Source organism: Polyodon spathula, chromosome 5 (assembly GCF_017654505.1).
Source record: "Polyodon spathula isolate WHYD16114869_AA chromosome 5, ASM1765450v1, whole genome shotgun sequence".
Lineage (NCBI taxonomy): Eukaryota > Metazoa > Chordata > Actinopteri > Acipenseriformes > Polyodontidae > Polyodon > Polyodon spathula.
Genome location: NC_054538.1, coordinates 36,142,678 through 36,164,787, shown reverse-complemented (window position 1 = coordinate 36,164,787; position 22,110 = coordinate 36,142,678). Strand labels below are relative to the sequence as shown.

General features: G+C 38.5%; 1 protein-coding gene across 1 annotated transcript in view; it reads left to right on the top strand.

Annotated features, from left to right (window-relative positions):
• The window catches only part of LOC121315918 (disks large-associated protein 2-like), an 81,899-nt gene extending 60,059 nt beyond the window's left edge, over positions 1 to 21,840 (top strand). Inside the window, exons 6-11 of the mRNA XM_041250526.1 lie at positions 9,052 to 9,404; positions 10,423 to 10,508; positions 15,903 to 16,318; positions 17,073 to 17,164; positions 20,324 to 20,476; positions 20,678 to 21,840. Of these exons, the coding sequence (XP_041106460.1) occupies positions 9,052 to 9,404; positions 10,423 to 10,508; positions 15,903 to 16,318; positions 17,073 to 17,164; positions 20,324 to 20,476; positions 20,678 to 20,896 (1,319 nt within the window). The 3' untranslated portion in view covers positions 20,897 to 21,840. The remainder of the gene's footprint in view (positions 1 to 9,051; positions 9,405 to 10,422; positions 10,509 to 15,902; positions 16,319 to 17,072; positions 17,165 to 20,323; positions 20,477 to 20,677) is intronic.
• Positions 21,841 to 22,110: the final 270 nt, after the last annotated feature.

Here is a 22,110-nt window from a genome sequence, read left to right as displayed (position 1 = left end):
TTCTCTCGACTTCCCACTTGTTCTCTGTCAACCGCATGGATAATGTTGTTAATTCAAGAAATAACCAGTATTCTTCCCAAGGAAATGAAATAGAATAGGCATTTGCATGCATAGTGTACAACCAGTGGTTCAGAGTTACTTAAGTTTACTTCATTTTTAGGTTAGTTGCCAACATGGATGGTACTTCCTGTTTGAACCCTGGATTTTTTTTAAAGGTACAGAAACTACTTTCCCATTTTAAAAGGATAAACATCAGCTAATACTCCTACATTTAAACAAAAAACAAATTATATACATTTGATAAATGGGACGTGTGTTAAATTATCTTTATATTTTATTTATAGACACCACTGCGCTCCTGACTAGTGAGCCAGAAGCTACCTGCTCATACATCATTATAAATGAAAGGACAGAAAGTCCAACTCCTAAAGTCAACAGAGGAAATATGAGAGCGAGGGTAGACGGTCTTCAGTGCAAGCTGGTACAGAACAAGAAAATAAAATTAGTGGCAGAAACTGAGAAACTAAATGTAGAAAAAGAGAAGATGGAGCTTGAGAAGAAAAAACTGGGTCTGGAAATAGAAATATTAAAACAGAAGATAAAGTCTGCTGGAATCCGTAGTGACACATAGGATATAGATTTTGAGTCTGGCTGTAAACGTATGTGAAAAAAAGATTCAGATTTTCCTTGGATATGGTATTGTTTGATGTTTTTTAATTCATTCCTCTGTCTCTCTCTATCTCTATATCTGTCTCTGTAACCTATTGTTAGTTTATTACAGTATTTCTAAAATTATATGTTCTGTTATTGTATATGTTTGATATTGCGCCCAGTCTCGACTCTCCACCCTTATTCATATTAGCGTCCAGTTTTACTGGCCAGAGGTTAATAAGCTCCCACGTTCTCCAAAGCGTCCACACCCCCATTCATCTTTTTATATCTAATTTATATGTTACTTACTAGTCAAAAACGCAACTTTTTATACACAACTAACAAGTATATTTAGTTTAGTATTTATTTGTAATAAAATAACATTTAAAAAAATATTTTGCCATTGCGAATCGAGCCACAAACAAGCTAGTCTTCTACGATATGTTAAAAAAAGACCATGTTTCAGCTTTCCCTTTTCATGGTGAAAACAACTTGTGCCAGAAGGTTTAAACAAAGAAAAGAGCGCTTGGGGAATGAAATAACCCCTGTTTTCTATATTTTGTGAAGATAGCATATGTACAAATGTAGACAAACTGTTAGTTATTTCATGATACAGCATTACAAAAATAGTTTTCTATTCAATTCTCTCTGTTATTGCCCCACTTCTACTTTGTTTCCAACTCACAGACAAGCTTCTGGCAGTGTGCTTAATTACGACAGTGTTTCACTTTGTTTCACCGTGCCATGTAACACCTTATACATTTGAAATGCTTAAAAAGCTTGAAGTACAAAAAAGCTTGGGGGGGGGGGGGGTTCTGTTTACATAATCAATTTAGTTGAACAAGAGCAAGGAGCTACTCACCTCTCTTGTCTTCATAGTTCTCCAGCAGCTTATGTTAAGATTTTCTGAAACATTTTTAGTCCAGTAACCATTGTTGAAATGCTATAGTGCTGTATTATGACAAATACATTATACTACATAAATACACATCAGACAATGCAATTAAAAACAAAACAGCAAGTAACTAGAATCCCACACTGCAGTTTTTTTCACTGAAATTTACTGACAAGTTGCATTATTTGAGGAGAAAATAGACTGAAGATAGAGACTCCCTATAAGCTCTTTCTGTGTCTCACTGTTCTGGTCAGTTACCATATTTTAAATCTATATTTACAGCCTGTTGTAGACTCTTAATAATTTGATAGTATTGAGATAAACTATGCAACCGCAACTGAGGGTTGTCTGAGCCCTGGACAAAGTGTTTAACATAAGGAATTAGAATGTGGAGATCAGGATTCAACCACTGTAAAAGATTAGAGTGAGTGATTTGACAAATACTGTATCCCGGTCATGTAGGCTGTAGGATTTCAAGTGATGCTGCATAGTGTGCCAAATAGCACCTATTCTGAAAAAGATGCTCTTATCCAAATAACTGCTCAGATAATGAGAAGATACATACCTGGGCGCAATATCTAGCATTTACAGTATAAATCACACCAAAAGAAATCTTGTTAATGTTGCACTAAATAACAGACAAGCTGGCAATTGTTTTTTTATAGTTGTTTCAGGTAAGCAAAGATATTGTTACCATATCACTGTTATTTTTAGCTATTTACTGTGGCAATGTTAGTTATTAAATCTTCCACAAATAAATGTTTAAAACAACATTGTTTTATTTGTTTTCACTTGCATAAAAATATCACGTTTCTGTTTTGGGCTTTAGCAATGGTGTCATCAGCGATTCTCGCAATGAATGTCCACTACCACCTGAAAAGATACCATGTAATCTCCTTCCTCAAAGACCTTGTAAATTGTACTTTCTTTTAGTATATGGGCATCATGTGTTGACAGACAAGTTAGGCTTTTAGAGATTGGTAGCCCTTTCCGACTGACATAAATATTTGTCAGTACAACCAACGATTCCATGAATTCTACATTTTTCCAGAAACTTTTGCATTATCTGTACAATCTCTCTTTCATTTGGATAAGACACATGGCTGTGGTGCCAACAAAACTCAACGAAATTACATGACCGGCATGACTGTATTCTGAAATGCCCCGTCGGCATATAATCTCAAGGCAATTGTTATGGCTGGTGGTAGTGCACAATTTCTATCAGACTTGTGTTGTAGTTTATCCGAGAGTTTGTCATTTAATTCGGTTAACTCACAGTGATGAAAACGGAATCTTTCAAACAACTTTATATATGTCCAAAGGATTCCTTATGTCCTTCAACACACATTCACACCTCATGGCTTCCTGGTACTAGTTTCTAGTCTATACTGTAAACATAACATAACTTTTTACTTTGATTTTTGTTTAGAGTTTATACACATAGCTCCTTACGTCTACTCTTTTAGGATTTTCGCTCAGGGGGTACAATAGGTATAAACTCTGCACCTGACTTATACCCATTTTTAAGTCAGACATAGCCTAAAGTCAGGCATATATGTTCAGGTGGTGCACCCCAGTCCAGAAGACAAGGTGCCAAACTGAGCTGTCAGAAGCTGTTTGAATGGAGGGAGAGGACTATCTCTCTTGTATATTAGCCAACAGTGAGTATTTCATGCAATTCTTTCTGCCAAGAAGCAGTCCTGTGTATGGAGGCCAAGCAGAATTCTACTCTGTGAAAGTAATGGTCCCTCAAAAAACTAAGTAAAGCCACACCATGTTCTTCAGCTTCCATGGATTAATACTAAACCGTAGCTACCAACAAAGGTTGTGTTATGCAAGTATATTGGAAGATCATGTCCACAGTCAGTAAAGGAAAATAACCCGATGGTGTTTAATGACCCAGGTCTATTGCAACACAGCCATAATCAGGGATTTGACTGCATGGAAAGAACTACTCATGTGGAAGCTTGGAGTTGATGCTTTAAGGAAGAGTGCTGCAGAAGTGCAATGATTTGGTAAGAAGGGGGGTAATCTGGAATCGGCGATAGTATTAACAAAAACAAATCTTGTAGAATAACAGAGAACCAAATAGCAGCAAATGTAATTGGACTTGGATTCACTGACCGGCAGCCAGCCGGTAAAACATCTTTTTAAATGAATGCTGACAAACTCTCGTCGTCTATTCTTATGGTGCAGTGATAGTTAATACTGATTTTAAGTCTTTTATGGGTTTTATATAGTGGAAATGGCCTTGTCAAAAGCTTAACTCTGCTGCTAATACTCTACCCATTCCATAGGGCTACGCTGGCCAGCGTTAACCATAAAGGTATACAAAAGTAGAAATGTTAGCATGTTACCTTGTCAGTATTTTCACCTTTATATGAGCATTACTGAACACAAAGGCATATATTCAAAGCATTTAGTCCAGTGCTTAATAAACTCCTATTTTTGAATGGTGAAAAAAAAAAAAACCTGCAACCTTTATGTATCACATATCTTCATTTGTGAAAAAAAAAAAACAACAATACGAAATTAATGTTTATGGAGTATCCACTATACTGAAGACCATGTACATAATAAAACTGTTATATCTCAAGGAGGGTAATTAAGCTATAGCCTTAATTGTGTGGATGTGTTATACAATACATTAGTGGGTTACAAATAAGATAAGATACAAGAATATAATTAAGTGTGGGCTATGTTTAAACATTTTTTGTTAAAACCCTGAAAGCTAGTGGAGCGTTCTCAGTTTCTGGCAGGGTAGCTGAACTTTCTGTTCTGAAGACTTGTGCTTCGTAGGAGAGGCAATGACACAAGTATTCTAAATTGAATTCTAATTAGAATTATGTAACTTCTAAATGATTTATTTTTAACTTCTATTTTTGTCACAGTGAATCGTGTCTTTACACTGACTGAAGTGTGGAGCTTTGAGTTGTAGCCCCTAAGCAATCAAATGGTTTAAATATGCCTATTCAACAAATTACTATACATCTTTTATACTTTGAAATACAGGTAGTTACACTGTATTTATGATTCACTAATATTTATTAAATGCACTTAGTGGATAAGCATGTTTTGTGAAGCTAGAACTCCACACATTAAAGAGTAGCTTTAAATGCCATTATATTGCCTTTTTGCGTTCCCCTTACCTTTCTAAGGTGTTTGCCATAATTTTAAGTGCTCTGGGTTTGGCTGCCCCAACATTAAGTTATTGAGTTATTTTGAACAGCCTTCCTCATTCTATGCAAATCATGTGACAATGTAACCTTTCAACTCTACCAGCCCCAGAAAGCATAGATGGGGCTGCCAGAGTTGAAAGGTTACATTGTCATATGATTTGAAAGGAATGAAGAAAGCTGTTTAGTCCCATCACTTAAGATTCTTAAGACAAGCTTAAAGCAGCTAAAAGCCAGGAAAAGATAGATTTAGAGAAAACTGATAATACAGTAACTGAATACTGGAACAACAAACCCCAGAAGCACTCAGATCACTTGCAAACACCATCAAATAGTCATTGAAATGTAAACCAAAAATTCTAATTACATTCAAAGCTATTTCATCTTTTGCAGCATGCATTTAACAAAGGTATTTTTCCAATCATATAATTTTAAGTACATTTGTTAAATAATGTAACAAAATAAAACTGTAAGTTCAATGTTACTACTGTGTCTGTATTTTGAATACAGGAGAGGAGTATAGGAGTACCTATGTCTCTGTACTTGGCTCCTTATTATATATAGTGGAAACATTTAATACAGATAATATCATGTTATAGAAGTCAAAACACCAGCAGTAAAAGTCAGTATAAAGTTCCAGAAGGTTCCTAAACTGATGTGGTGAACAGTAAGCTATTTTTTTTCAGTTCTTTCAGGCTATGAACTGTGAATCAAGCAGATGTTGTGTTGTGATCCCTTTAGGTAGGATATTGGCTTGTTTCAGGCTTGTCAAAGAAAATGCAGCATACAAACTGTTTAAATGTTGGTTCCCTTACATAATCGCATGACCAGAATAATCTCAAACTGCACTCCTACATCTTTGTGCTATAGGTGGCATGCAGACTGCCAAGTTAATAATTATAATTGATTGTAAAACAGAATCACTGTCAAATCCACCTCAAAAAGGTACTGACTGGATTTTTTTTTTTTTTTTTAGGTTCATGTTTCTGTCAAAATGTTGTGGATGATGATTAGTAATTAGCTCCCCCATTTTAATCAGTATTAACTACCGCATCATTTCAGGGTTATTTGCATCTAGTGTTATGTTTGTAATTCAGTTTTTCTAAAAGTGAAGGACTACAGGGCAGGTTGATGCTTTCTCAAAATGCTTCATCGATACACCTCAACCCTAACACAGAGCTATTTTTGTGGAAATGGTGTGGGTGTTTCTGTGGAAAGGGCACTATGCTCGTTTCAGCTGTAGTGCTGTACTGTGTGGGTGTTCTGTGGTGTATGGACCATGTTCATTTCAGCTGTAGTGCTGTACTGTGTGGGTGTTCTGTGGTGTATGGACCATGTTCATTTCAGCTGTAGTGCTGTACTGTGTGGGTGTTCTGTGGTGTATGGATCATGTTCATTTCAGCTGTAGTGCTGTACTGTGTGGGTGTTCTGTGGTGTATGGATCATGTTCATTTCAGCTGTAGTGCTGTACTGTGTGGGTGTTCTGTGGTGTATGGATCATGTTCATTTCAGTTGTGGTAATGGTATGGGTGTTCTTTGGTGTAGGTACTATGATATCTTCACTTGTGACCGGATTGCGAGGCCTCCAGATAAATTACCCTGCCATGCACATGTCTATACTGCATAAATATGTAAAGTGATTTAACACAATAAACATATGTATACCTGGAGACTCTTCAGAGTGGTCACCATAGACAGATACTGTAGTTTTGAGGTCTTTTTATCCAAGCTACCATTTTGGCTATATCCAGGATAGGATTCCATTCATAGTTATATATGACTGCATCTTTTATTAAAAGTGGAGGTGCTAAAGTGAATGAATCATACAAACAAAGGCACGAGTGTGTGGTGTGCAGGGTGATCAGGGTGAGTTGTACAGTCAGGGGAGCACAGGTTCATGTTCTGACTGAATGAAGTTACTGATCTTTACTGAGGAGTCCACAGGGTGCTTAACAGGTTAGAGAATTGTGCTGAAGTACAGTATAGGGTATTGCCAGGTGTGTTCTCTCGGCATCTTTGACTTGCATATCTTTGGTAGCTGAAATAATGACGCCACTGGATAGTGATGGCTCTTTCTCCTATAAAGACAGTTTGATTGATCTAGAGCAAGGGTGTCAAACTCAGTTCCTGGAGGGCCACAGTGTCTTCTGGCTTTCATTCCATCAGAGCTCCCAATTACTTAATTGGTCTAATTATTTGATTAATTTGACAACTTTAACACTTCTCTCCAGGCTTCAAAATGATTCATAGTTTGTGTACCTTGATTCAAGTGCATTTTTTAAATTATCAACTGTAAAATATCTTGAAAATATTAAATATGTCCAATTGAACAAATACTAAAATAAAAAATTAGATCAATTATGTTAATTGCCAGCTTAAGTTGCAATGAAAACCAGAAGACCCTGTGGCCCTCGAGGACGCCCCTGATCTAGAAAGTGTCTCTTACTTTTGTAAAGAAACTGTGATTGACAGTATCTTAGTATTTGCAATGAAATCACTCAGAATGATTTCAAATATCATGAAAAGGGTAAGGGGACAGAAAACATCCTAACAAAATATACTTATGAAAAATACTGTTTAACTGTAAACAATTTACTTACTAACATTTAACCATACGCTATATTTAAGGGATAATGGCATTGCAATGCCGTGTACCAAGGTAATAATGGAATTGCTAAACCCCAGATCCCAGTCCCATAATACAACAGACCAGGGCATTATTTGAATGCGGGAGTTCCATTATTACCAAGTAACATGGAACAGCAATGCCATTATCACTCCTAGACCACTTATTTACATTTGTTTGTCTGAAATGTAGTTCACTGAAAGAGTTAACTGTTTGAGAACAAGGCTCAAGCATCTATTTGAAGTGTTTCAAGAAAAGGAGTGGTTTTAGAACAAGTGTCAAATAATTAGCGTCATCTCAGCTATGCTTTATTTGCTGTTCATTTATTGAGTAAAAGCAGCTGACCTTCATGGAAAACCACGGGAGAACAGTGTCTGGTTGTTGATTAATAATAGTTAATAAAAAGCATTTGGTTATTTGTTTGTAAGTTAGTAGTAAACAGTTAATAAACACCAAAAAATACCCCGTATAATTTCAGATTTCTCTCCTTTTCATCCTTCACATTTTTTTAATGGTATATTGTTAATATTTTAACTTGATACTTTTACGTTTGCAAAAGCAATGTAGGTACTGCTGTCCTCAGGAATGTCCCAGGAATTCCTCTTTTTGTGAGCGAACAATGCAAATCACCTGTAACACATTCACCTGCAATGTTTAAAAAATGCCAACATCATGCAGCTTTTACTTAAGACTCCTTGTTACATACACAACATCTGTACTCATTCAAAGCTTAAATCTGCCTTAAAAGATCACCGGTGTGAGCAGCAAAGTGTGTCAGTGATTGTACAGTTACCATAGTGTTATCAGTCTGTTAATGTACTATACTTCTGAGGTTTTTGTCAGTTGACTGTGTGTTTTGGAATTTCCTAAGATTCTTGTTTTTAGATGTTTATGTGTGTTCTGCTTATTATTAATATTGTTTTGCTACAACTACTATGTACATTTTTATTTTGCTTAAAAATTGCACCTGGAATGTTTTTGCATGTTAACATGTTGTGGTACTGTATGCAGACCACCAAAATATATGAATGCATGCTTGTTTTTAATTGGGGTCTCTGCAGTACCCATGTCTTAACATTATGACAATAACAAGCCATTTGAAGCCAATACACCTGTTCTTATTTGACCATCACTTTGGGTTTGTTAGACTTAATGATATAAAATCTGATTTATGTTGGTGTTATCTTTCCACCAAAATTAAGCAAGCTATCTCACTAACAAACTTAGCATTCGAATTGAGATTTGGCTGAATATGGCTTCCTTAGTTCCTTACAGTACCTTATATATCAGAGAAAAGCATGTTACTTCCAGAGTTGAGTGATAAAAAGACTTGAGAAGAGCAGAGCTGTAATATACATTTTAGCAGTGAATAGTGTACTATAAACTGCTTACCTAGTAAAGTTACCTTTGATAAATTGAAGTGGCACAATTGTTAATCACAGTCAAACTCATATTACCAAGCTGGCTTTCGAATAATAAACCATCACGTCAAACAACCTGCATGTATAATTAATTAGTAGTTAAATCAGACTTTATTTTATTGGACAGTTGTTCAAATTCAGGCTGACTTTCTGGTCAGTTATAGTACTTGAGGATTTGCTCATTCTTTTTAGCCCACTCCACTGCTAAATTGGTCATGTTGTCTCTAGTAAGCTTTTCGGTTCTAACTTTTCTTCTTCTGTTTTTATCTTCTGGTTTATCAGCAGTAACATATACCACCAGTTACAAAAAAGCACCACCCCCCGTCCCTCCACGTACCACCTCCAAGCCGCTCATTTCAGTCACAGCCCAAAGCAGTACGGAATCCACCCAAGATGCTTACCATGACAGCAGGCATCAAAGGGGGGGACTGTGGCCTCTTGACATCCGGGGCATGTACAACTCTACTGACAGTCTAGACAGCACCAAAGCAGTAACTCTCGCTATGGAGACGGCATCCGGCAAGCGACATGCATCTACTGACAGCCACAGCTCCGTTCTCACCAGCGACAAGGGCATCCTGGTGAAAAAGGGAGACGAATTTTTGAAGAGTCTGAGATCCTCCATAGGGATTCAGGTAACCTATTATCAACATCTGTTCTGTGATAAATTGCTTGCCTTGGTTCTGTAAACAGTGTGGAATGAGTCCTTCAACTTCACTGGCTGCAAATCCAACAAATAACCTTTGGTTACGCAGCATTAATTGGAATTCACTTCATGACAACAGGGTTTCACAGAATGTTCAGCACCAAAGCTACAATATGATCAGCCAGAATGAAGATGAATGAGTTCGTCATACAGCATTCTTTTAAATGTCAGAGATGAGACCAAATCAGATCATGCAACATAGCATTGCACACACTCATATGTCATAATAAGGCTTCTTTTTGTCTAATATACAGAGAAGTTATGAAGTTAATTTCCAGTTATTTTCTCCCCCCCCTTGTACAATAGTTAACAATGAAAATAATTGTTCCTCTGTTAGTGTTCCATTTTGTAACAATTCAGGTCTGAAAATGCATTTTATCCTGTTCTAAAAATACAGTCCGAGTAAAAGAAGAAGTCTATTTTCATTGTCCTTTTCCCTGTCAAATAAATACAATAAAATAAAATACAGTATTCAGTGAGGCTACTTTGTGGCCACTTTGCAATTCTGTTAGGAAAACCCTGGCATGCCACTGCAATTTGACTTAGTAGGTGGAGAAGTGGTGGGAAACAGATTTTAGGAGCACAAAAAGATGATAAATTGTGCTAAAAAGATTTACAGTACAGGGTGTAATTCAAAAACATTTTGCAGCAATTGCGATGTCATCTTTACAACATTTTCAGAAACAATTAGTAGACTGAGCATAAAATGCTGTTTATGATAATCAACATTCAGGGGAGTCTTTTTACAGTTATAACTGTAAATGGAGTTTGGCACTCATTATGGCTGTTCAATATTTAACCATAGTTTGGCTGGCTAGATCTTTTTTGCCACTTGTTTAAAGTGTTGTTGAAGCAAGGATTGAAATATGGGGTCCCTGCGATATCTGGTCTAAACCTTCTATAGTCTTGCGGCCACTAGACTTTTACATCCTTTTGTGTTGTATAAGGTGGAAACAGCGACTGATTCTGAATCTGAAGGCAGAGGCCCACGGGAATACCATTCAGTCGGAGTGCAAGTGGAAGACAAAAAACGGTACGTCAAGCACAAAATGAGGGAAGTTTCAAGGGAAAAACAACGATTCATTTACAAGTACGAAATATAACCATTACTACATGGGTATTTACCTCCTAAAGACCCGAAACTCTGAATAAGATATATCAAAGCTGCTTCGATCGAGCCTGTGACACAGTCGTGGCCCTCCCCCAAGGACATGAAAGGACTGGGCGCCACAGATCCTTACCATTTTTCTATTCAAGACATACCTGTACTGTTTTTCTGAATATATTCACATTTATTTTATTTTACACAAAATATATGTTATATTGAGAATGATCGCTGTATTAGTTTTACAAATCGCATGTATTTGAGCACTAAAGCCTGTTGTTTGTTACGTCCCACTGCAGCCTTGTGCACCGTGTGAAGCCAGTGGCTTGAGTCGCTCCTTCCCAGGGATTACAACATAATGTTTCACACCAAGGAATTGTTGTAGCAGTTACTGTGTGAACGTTCAGCTTCATCTGTCACCTTTGGGCCCCAGGGGGCTACAAGTGCAGATTGGCCACAGGAGGACATACTATCCATCACCGCCTCCGAGGAGGTGAGTGAACAGGAGCTGGTGTTCCCATCTGAGGACGTGAAGTTCGACAGCATGCAGTTAAGCTTTCTCTGGCATCAGACCTTCTACCGCTGGGCTTCATGGCAGCAGCTTCTTAGACCCTTCCTTTGGGTCTTCTGCGCATGGGCCCTCTAAAGGCCTGGTTCAACGACAGGGTTTTTCAGCTTGCATTGAACCGCAGCTGCCTATTAACAGTGTCTCATCAATGTCTAAAGGCGCTGTATTAGTTGAAATAGTCTGCCAATATACACCTCGGTGCTGGGCAGTGTCACCAGAAGGGAGGTCATCACCACAGATGTATCCAGCCTGGGCTGGGGCGCTGTGTGGAATGGCGGGGGTGCGCAAGGTGTGTGGAACCCCCCTTGGCAGGGTTTCCTCATAAATGTTTTAAGGTTGCAGGCAGTTTCCCTGGCCTTGCAGCATTTTTTGCAGAAGGTTCGGGGGAGACGTGCTTGTTCATACAGAAAGCACAACAGTGGTTGCTTACATCAACCACCAGAGTGACCCCAGGTCGCCCAGTCTCCGTCGCATGGCCTGCAAGCATTTGCTATGGGTACATTAGCACCTCCTCTCACTGCAGGCAGTATAGCAGCCTGGGGTTACAAACTGGGTGGCGGACCTCCTCTCAAGGAGAGTTCCCAGCGCCTCAGAGTGGAAGCTTCATTTGATAGAGATTTAGGAGAGCAGAGATAGATCTCTTTGCCTCCCAGGAATCAACCCACTGTCCCCTCTGGTTCTCCATAATAGGAGGCGGGGACCCGCTGGTGGTAGATGCCTTGGCACACCAGTGGCCGAGGCAGCTGTTATATGCCTTTCCACTGCTCGCCCTGCTCCCACTGTGTCTGGAGAAAATGAGGCTGGACAGGGCCAAGGTGCTCCTGTTGGCCCTGGAGACTGGTTTTCAACACTGATGCAGTTCCTGTGCAGCCAGTCGTGGAGACTGCCCATCGGCGTAATCTGCTCAGTCAGGCATGGGGGACCTATGGCATCCCAACCCATCAAGCTTACTGCTGTGAACGGCTGTATTTGAACCACCTGGGTCTGTCCAATAGGATTGTTGACACCCTACAAAATACCAGAGCAGCATTCACATATTCCCAGTATGGGTACAAGTGGGGCGTCTTTGAGACATATAGTCTGCTTCGTGGGTTCGTCCCTTGGCAGTGATACTACAATTTTTGCAGGACCTGTTTGACGAGGGGAAATCCCCCTCTACATTAAAGGTCTATCTGGCAGCAATTTCAGCTTGTCATGTCAAAATTGACTCGGTCTCCCCAGGAGCTCACTTCCTGGTAGGGCAATTTTGGAAAGGGGCATGGTGACTTTGGCTGCCTATGAAGGACATCGTTCCTCGCTGGAGGCTAAACGCGGTGCTTAATACACTCATGAAACCTCCATTTGAGCCCATGCATTCAGCTGAGCTGAAATATTTATCGCTCAAAGAGGCTTTTTTGCTTGCTATCACCTCCGCGAAGCAGGTGAGTGAGATGCAGGAATTCTCCATAGCGAGAGCCTGCTCAGTTTTTACAGAGGCCAGGACAAAGGTTACGCTCTATACTATGTCAACTAGTCTGTGGAATTGGAGGCTTTCCATCCACCTCCTTTCCAGTCTGACAGGGAGCGACAACTCCATAAGCTCTGCCCAGGACTGCCTATGAGCTGGTCAACTGGCCCTCTCCAGAAAAGCTCACTGCCCATTCCTCCAGATGCATGGCAACTTTGTGGGCTTTATTCCAGGGTGCATCTGTCAAGGATATTTGCAGTACAGTAGTGTGGGCTATTCCCCATACCTTTACAAGGTTCTACAGAGTTAATGTTTTGGTTCTAGTTGACCCTTACAACACAGGCATAGAGGTGAGTTTCTCCCTCACTTTTAGCACTAGGTACTTGTTACTGGGGTTCCACATTGTAAAGCAAAAGGCAGCCTCTCGGCTTAGCAACAGCTTTGGTACACCCCCATGTGGTAATGGTTACATTTCGTATTTGAAAGGGAACGTTAGCTTATTATCATAACCCTGGTTCCTTGAAATAGAAATGTAACCATTACCCTTCAAGGTCACTGAGTCCATGATTGCAGCAGGCTTGAAGAAAAAAATGACGCAGAGATCTGTGTGCGCAGTCCTTTTATGAGCAGCTTTGATATATCTTGTTCAGGTTTCCGGGTCTTTAGGAGGTAAATACCCATGCAGTAATGGTTACATTTCTATTTCAGGGAACCAGTTATTTTGTAAACTGCTAAATGTGTCTAAAAATACCATTGTATTTGACAAAAAAAATGAAAATAACATTTAGCGTAGGTAACTCCATTCCTGGGTGGTCATTATGCTCCAGGTTTACTGGCCTTGTCAGAGGTGTGATTATGCTTCTGGCTCGATCAAAGACCTGAACTGGAAGGACCACAGTTGCCTGTTTTAGGGGGATCTAAATTATGTGTAGAGATACCATTTAAACAATTATACCTGCAGCAGTTTTGGCCGGTAAAAATGTTGTGTAATCTCAAGTAATTCCCAATGAGGAGGGTATATTATTGTGATTATTTGTTAAGGAAATTACAGTATGTGCATTTTATTACCGCTTTACCGGATTCTGACGCGTCAACGCCCCAGTTTGAACAATTTTTTGTTTTTTCCATTTTTTAATAACCATGTGCAAATAATGCTTGAGTGGAAATATTGCTGCTCATGTGAATAGAAAAAAAAAACTGCTCTGTGCGTTGAATGATTCAGGGTTAGGGTTAGATTTGGTTCAGATAATGAAGACGTGGAGTTCAACGGATTCAGATCAGATGATACTGACTCTACAGTCTGACTGATTACACTTTCCTGTTGTGATGATATAATCCATATTTTAGAATTATTTTTTAGACACTGCAAGAGCTTGTAACAGAGAATTTTTTTTTTTTTGGTTTTTTGATCTAATGCTATTTAGGATGTTAATTTATTATTTTGTTTAGTGTTTTGTTTTCACACTGGACACTGCCATTTCTTGCAACGATTCACGGTGTAACAAATTTTTTTTTTTTAAATACAGTATAATTGTAAATTATAATTGTAATTCTCGAAAAACTACTCACTTCTAAATCTTTTGTAGTCATCTTTGTATTACTTTAGTATAAATACATGTTAATTTGGATTCATATGTTGTTTTTTTCTGACTTTATGTGAACAAAAAGACACACATTTTCCCATTTTCCCATTGGAAATAGTGATATTTTGAAATATCACTGTCCTGGTCACAAAAGCAAAGTTTGTGGGGAATTTTCTATACTTTTGAGGCATAAGCAATTAGGAAATAACACTTACTACCCAGGAACAAAAATTGTTACATAGTGTTATGTAAAGCCCTTTATTTTAGTAGACCAAAAATGTAACCTGTTTTATATATTTTTAAATGTAGCGACTTTTTTTTTTTATTTTAGAGTTTTTTCACCTACAAATGTGTTGTTTCATGATGTGGTTTTGCACTGGACACGGCAGCTGTAACGTTTTTAATGTTTGTTTTGTGTAAAGATTTGAAATGAAAACAGTGGACATACTGCAGAAGCTTCGAATTATATTTCACTAGTCATTAAATATATTAACTGCACTTCTTGATTCTTTATCGTGACTGTGTGGGCTGTGCTCTATCTTTTGAATTTTAAGCATGCCTAATTGTAAACTTAATCTATCTACATAATGTTAAAAGCACTCTCTGCAATAATGCCTGTAATTTCACCCCTGCCTGAGTCAAAGCTCTCCCACACTTTTGCTTTAAAGACAACTTTACGCCCCCTGGGTGTTCTCTCAGCAGAATCCGGTATTTCTTTCAATGTATGCTTTTCTGTTGAGAGAAAGTGTGCACCTTGTGATTTATAGATATTGTAGCTTATTGTGATTAGGTCTTTTGCGGGTTATCGGGGATACCACACTTTTTTTTAACCAATCAGCAAGCTCGTTTTCTGCCGATTGACATATAATTAGAGATCGAAATTGTATATACCGGTGTCATTTGGAGAAAGGCATCAGAGTTTAATTGCGTATAGATCTACAATTTAGACAGGAAACAGAACCAAGATAAGGATCTTGTGATTGCATGTCTGATAAGAATTCAAGCATCCAGGATACACACCCTGTTTTAATAAAAACTCAGATTACATTTGCTTGCAAAGCTAAAAATGAATTTATATCTGTTCTGGGTTCATATGTACAGTAATTGAGAGTGTAATGCTTGGTTTTAGTTTACATTTAGTTTAGTCTTCTTATTAATAACCGTGCAAGGATTTCTCCTTCACATGCTATGCTATTTAAAAAGCAGGTTTTGGTCAGATCGATTCAGGTTGCATATACAGAAATTGCTACTTTGCAGCATCTTACTAATTAGAGACCTCAGCTGTATACTTAAGTTGTCTCTTTACAGTTGTAAATAAAATTCAGAGTATCTGAAGAGTTACCTTCGTGGATGGGGGTCTACTGTTCAGGTCTTATGTTGTACAGCAAAATGTTGAGTTTGTTTGTTCAGGTTTTGTTGCCAGACATGCACTCACAGTAGGGTGAAATTGAGATCTATTTGATCATATACATCAGAAAATGTACATTTATACAAGTAATAGCAAGGAAATATAGTACAGATAAGTTACATTAGGTAATGTTAATGTCTGCATATGGTGAAACATTTTCTGCTTAATAGTTTTAAATCCAGGTTTTTACCAAGGGACATATATCTCTATGGGGATGCGCTGGAGTGGTTGCTATATACAGCTCGTTCTACTGTGAAATAAGCTGATGCTTTCAATGGGGTTCCTGATTTTGAACAACATTGTTTGCTTTTTTTAGACATGGGAGATTCAAGCGCTCAAACAGCGTCACTGCTGCTGTTCAGGCTGATCTGGAACTAGAAGGTTTCCCCGGCCACGTCACCATGGAGGACAAGGGCCTTCAATTTGGAGGCTCTTTTCAACAGCACTCTGAGCCCAGCACCCCCACTCAGTACGGTGCAGTCCGGACTGTAAGGACCCAGGGCCTCTTCAGTTACAGGGAGGACTATCGGGCTCCTGTTGAGCCCCCCAGCCCTCAGCCTGAACCATGGCTTGTGGAGTCGCCTCGCGAGGTGGTAGAAACAGGCAGGGTGTCTCCCTGTCGACTTGATGGAAGCTGGTTCATGCAGCTGTTACATGCTGAGACCAAGAGGATGGAAGGCTGGTGCAAAGAGATGGAGAGAGAAGCAGAAGAAAATGATCTCTCAGAAGAAAGTAAGTAGAAATACACCTTTAATAGGAAAACTTAAAGGACCATTGAATAGTGTTAGATACATATTTCCTCCCTCCCTTGTTCCAAGTTCTTTTGCTCTAATATTGAGAGTTGTAACATGTTTTCTCTGTTGTTCATACTAACCATCTAAGCAGGCTAACCGGCATGTAAGCAAGCTATCATGTTGCTTAATAACTAAGAGGCATAACATTTGATTTTAGCTGGGGGTTTTCATTTCACTTGCTATTCTAGGGTGTTACCAATCATTCTGAGTGGTGCAGGGAGAGTACTGTACTGTAGGTAGCAGAGCTGGAAATGTGCATTATCACATGCTTTGAATGAGGGAGACGGTTCAGTCCTGGCATGTATGATTCTCCAGGTAAGCTCAAAGCAGATTTAGAGAACACTACTGGATTGGAACTTTGTAATGGAACCAGAACCCCTCCGAATCATAGCAAACAATGTTAAATAGTAAGGGAAATGTAAAAAAAAAAAAAAAATAATAATAAAATGCTATTGAGAGCTACTTACTCTAAGTGAGGGAGGTATATATATATAGACTTTCATTTACACTGATACTGAGTTTAAACAGGAGTTATGTAAAAATATTTAATTTATTCAAAGTGCATCCTGTTTTCATGTTTACTCTTCGTTACGAGAAAGGTTGCAAATAAAGAGAAAATGTCTATGGTCCAGTGTTTTCTGTATAATGTATGAATAGTTCCTCTTATGTTTTTTTTTTTTTCACATTTTTAGTCCTAGGTGAAATCCGGAGTGCAGTTGGAAGTGCTCAGCTCCTCATGTCTCAGAAATTCCAGCAGTTTTACTGGCTCTGTCAGCAGAACCTGGTATGTTTATATCTGAATCATGTATAAATGGGCTCAAGCTTTTCTTAAAAATATGTGAGAGAAGGGTATTACTGTAAAACTGATTGTGTTTTTACAAAAGAAACATCACAATTGCATAAAGCTGGTGACATCATCATCAAAAAATGCCAGCTGGAGGGGTGAAGAAAAGGCGGGAAACCAGTTTCAGAAAACATCATATGTCCATTACAGAGTCACAAAATGTTGCCTTTTTGAAAATGTACCAGGAAACACGCTGCGTGGTCTCGCTCCGGTATTTGGAGTTATTATCCACAGCTGAGTATGCATGTGGATTGGGTTATAGAAGACAACCCACTACAGACCTCACACGTACCTACAGTATTTACAGAGAACTGCTTATCCAGTTCTGCTTATTGTATTGAGAGTATCAGAATATGATGGGTCCTGTCTGTCTCTCCTTCTGTCAGTCTGTGTGTCACGCTTATATTTTTATATAGACCCTGGTATATAGAAGGTGGTGTTTTCAATGCTACAGCAAGGTGCTACAAGCCCCCAAAATCTACATTTGTGATCGATGTCCCACTGAAGTGTCTTTAAATACAGTGGGTGTTGACTGGATTCACTGTGGGGGTTGGCAGCCTTTACATTTCTACAACGCTCATAAGTAGGCTGAAAATTTACACTACTCCAAAAAAAATGTAAGGCGAACACAATAAATATGGCAAAAATAACACCATGAACATACATACAGTCATAAAGTATGTACTGTATGATTCAGAATCTGCTGGACACCAATTGTGATAACTAGACTTATTTATAGGAAGATGATTAAACAAGCTTTAAGTTGTTCAATTGGAAATGTGGGTTTAAATACAGCTACGGATAAAAGTGAAATACATTATTAGTCTAAACCAAACCCAAACTAACAAATGTTAAACATGGAAACAATGTATATGGTACAAAATAAGCAGCTACTTATTTACAGGAACTCTATTATGTATGGATACATTTGGCACATACAGTACTGTATTCAGAAATGACAATGTACTGATGTGAATCATTCAGGTGAGGCATGTGCATTGTGCCGTATATTGTAGGTGAGTGTTATTTTTGTCCAAACCCTGAAAAATGCATACTGAGTAACTTAGTAAAAACATATTAATTGTTTACAGATAAGTAAGTAAAAGGCTGCCCTCTAGTGTTAGTTTTTGTGTACTGTAAAATATTAAAAGCAAGCAAGTAAGATACGTTTATCTCCTGTGTACAGTGGAGATATATACATATATATATATATCTTGGATATATTATATATATATTATATATATATATATATATATATATATATATATATACAGCTCTGGAAAAAAATTAAGAGACCACTGCAAATTTTTCTTAAATCAGCATCTCTACATGTATGGCAGCCATTCCATTCCAGTGTCTGTTGAATTCCAACACAGGCACACCTCATTCTACTGAATGAGGTACTGATTAGGGGATCACCTGAACCAAATCTTATTTAATGAGGAAAATTATAAATAATTGGGGACAACAAAGCTACAGACCGGCAGAGGGCGAAAACGACTCTCCACTGACCGGGATGACCGCCAACTCATTTGAATGTCACTCAGCAACCGTAGGATGACATCAAGTGACCTACAAAAAGAATGGCAAACAGCAACTGGGGTGAAGTGCACGGCGAGGACGGTTTGAAACAGGCTCCTAGGGGCAGGGCTGAAGTTGTGCAAAGCTAGAAAAAAACCCTTCATCAATGAGAAGCAAAGAAGAGCCAGGCTGAGGTTTGCAAAAGACCATAAGGATTGGACCGTAAAGGACTGGAGTAAGGTCATCTTCTCTGATGAGTCCAATTTTCAGCTTTGCCCAACACCTGGTCGTCTAAGGGTTAGACGGAGACATGGAGAGGCCTACAAGCCACAGTGTCTTGCACCCACTGTGAAATGTGGTGGAGGATTGGTGATGATCTGGGGGTGCTTCAGCAAGGCTGGAATCGGGCAGATTTGTCTTTGTGAAGAACGCATGAATCAAGCCAAGTACAAGGTTGTCCTGGAAGAAAACTTGCTTCCTTCTGCTCTGACAATGTTCCCCAACTCTGAGGATTGGTTTTTCCAGCAGGACAATGCTCCATGCCACACAGCTAGGTCAATCAAGGTGTGGATGGAGGACCACCAGATCAAGACCCTGTCATGGCCAGCCTAATCTCCAGACCTGAGCCCCATTGAAAACCTCTGGAATGTGATCAAGAGGAAGATGGATGGTCACAAGCCATCAAACAAAGCCGAGCTGCTTGAATTTTTGCGCCAGGAGTGGCATAAAGTCACCCAACATCAATGTGAAAGATTGGTGGAGAGCATGCCAAGACACATGAAAGCTGTGCTTGAAAATCAGGGTTATTCCATAAAATATTGATTTCTGAACTCTTCCTAAGTTAAAACATTAGTATTATGTTGTTTAAAAATGAATATGAACTTATTTTCTTTGCACTATTCGAGGTCTGACAATACTGCATCTTTTTTTGTTATTTTGACCAGTTGTCATTTTCTGCAAATAAATGCTCTAAATGCGATATTTTTATTTGGAATTTGGGAGAAATGTTGTCAGTAGTTTATTGAATAAAACAAAAATGTTCATTTTACCCAAACACATACCTATAAATAGTAAAACCAGAGAAACTGATAATTTTGTAGTGGTCTCTTAATTTTTTCCAGAGCTGTATATGGTACAAATAGTCGCAGGTGGGGGTGGCTGTATTTACATTTATACCTGCAGTATATCTTGATAACTGTCCCTTCAAATATGAATACACTGTGCCACTTTTCAGGATGTAGGTCATGTTGAAACTGTGCATGGGCATTTGTTCTGAGTTTCTGTGAGTGTAGGTTATAGTAACCTGCAATGTGTTGTTTATGCCCTTGGTGGATATGCATGATAACACATCTCGGTTTCATGTATATGTTTTCATTTTAAAAGGAAAGCATTCTGAAAGGTTACTGTACAGTATGTTTTAGTGAATGCTCTTAGCATAGAAGGTGCCACTCCATTGAAGATCATTTGATAGGGTTGTCTTGTTGCTGGAAATAATTGCAAATAAACTTAAGCCCAAGAAAAGCACTAACAACCTATTGTGGGAGCAATGTGTCTAAACTCAGTTTTATATTGTTACAGGACCCCAGTGCGATGCCTAGGCCCACCTCTCAAGACCTGGCAGGATTCTGGGATCTTTTACAGCTTTCCATTGAAGATGTCAGCATGAAGTTTGCTGAGCTGCACCAGATAAAGAACAATGGCTGGAGGCTCATTGAAACTCCAGAAAAGAAGGTTAGTTTACCAGCTCAATGTAGGAATTTAAAACAAAGGGCTTGTTCTCAATTTGTGTCCTTTTGCGTTGTTGTCTCTGCATTTATATTTATTAAGATATAGGTCAGCTGTCCCCAAGTGTCATTGAATACACAGGGAAAAAATAGTGTTATGGGCTGCAATAGTGTGTTATTTCTGTTTAAGAATATGTTCATATTTCAGGAGGAAAAGAAAACCCCAGCTCCCTTACCAAAGAAGCCCCCAAAAGGAAAACTTGCTGTCACACGAGAAAGGTCCCTGGACCTGCCAGACAGACAGCGACAGGAAGCCAGAAAACGACTTATGGCTGCCAAGAGGGCGGCTTCCTTTCGTCAGAATTCAACTACAGAGCGAGCCGACAGCATTGAGATTTATATCCCAGAGGCCCAGACCAGACTTTAAGACATAGAATGCTTCGGAATGTTCAGTTTGTTATCCATGTTCAACATTTTTTTTTGCATGCATCATTTTATATCTACATTTGGTGTTCATTGTGTCATCAACACAACACCTTCCACATAATTTGTTTCTCAGTAAAAAAAAGGACCCTTTTTTTTACCTTGGTTGTCTCTCAAAATTAATTAGAGTCTCTTCAATAATAAAATTGCTTCGGAATGACCATATCACTCAACACAAAATGTACCTAGGGGGTTGTCCAGCTATTTCAAGTTTTTCAAGGTTTCTCACAAAGTGCAACTTTTTATAAATCCACCAGCAAAATCAGTCTTTGGCTAAAGCGTAAGGGTGAAAGCGCAAACCAGTTTGTAGTTCAAGGGTAGTCAGAACTGATGACTCTCTTCACATAATTTAATCAGGGTTTTTTTAAGGGTATTATAAAAATGTATTGGCTGCTTGATCGTTGGATTACTGAACTGACACATGAGTCACGTTCTGATTGTCTTATTAGAACACTGCATAATTAGCACAACAATGCTGATGTTTAAATACCTCAATAATTAATTACATCATTTAAAGCTGAGTGGGTCGTCATCATTTCTGAAATCACCTTTGGTTATCACTCTGTATGCTCTGCTTTGTAAAGGTTGAAAATAATGGATTACCCCCACCCCCTTCTTCCCAAGAGATGAAGCAGGCTCTACAAATGGAATTCCCAGTGCTGCATCTACGGGAAAAAAAGAAATGTGCCAACTAATACACAAACAGCCAAACACTGTCATCCAGCTTTATCGTCTTGTTAATTGCAGAGAAACATTATTCTGTGCCATCATTTCAAACATAAAATGTGATTGTGCCAACTAGAAAAAAAAGAAAGAAATGGAGAGCTTATTTATCAATCAATGCATTTTATCTGTAGGTATGCTGTATGTTGTACATCGCTTAGTTAGACATTTCTGAAAATCAGATGTATGCAGTAGAGTAACCTCTTTTTTAAAATGGAATAAAAGCATGCCATCATACTTATTTTCAAGGGTGTGCAAGCAATAGAATGTATTGTTTGAGCTGTGAAGTGATTGGTCTTGCTTGTTACTGAAAATGTCATTCACAGTGTCCTGCATACAGAGTCCTAACCTACCTGATTGAAAACAGTAACTATGTTGCTTTTGAAATCAAAAGAAAAAAATCCTGAGTTAGATAACTAATGTTACTCGTGTTCA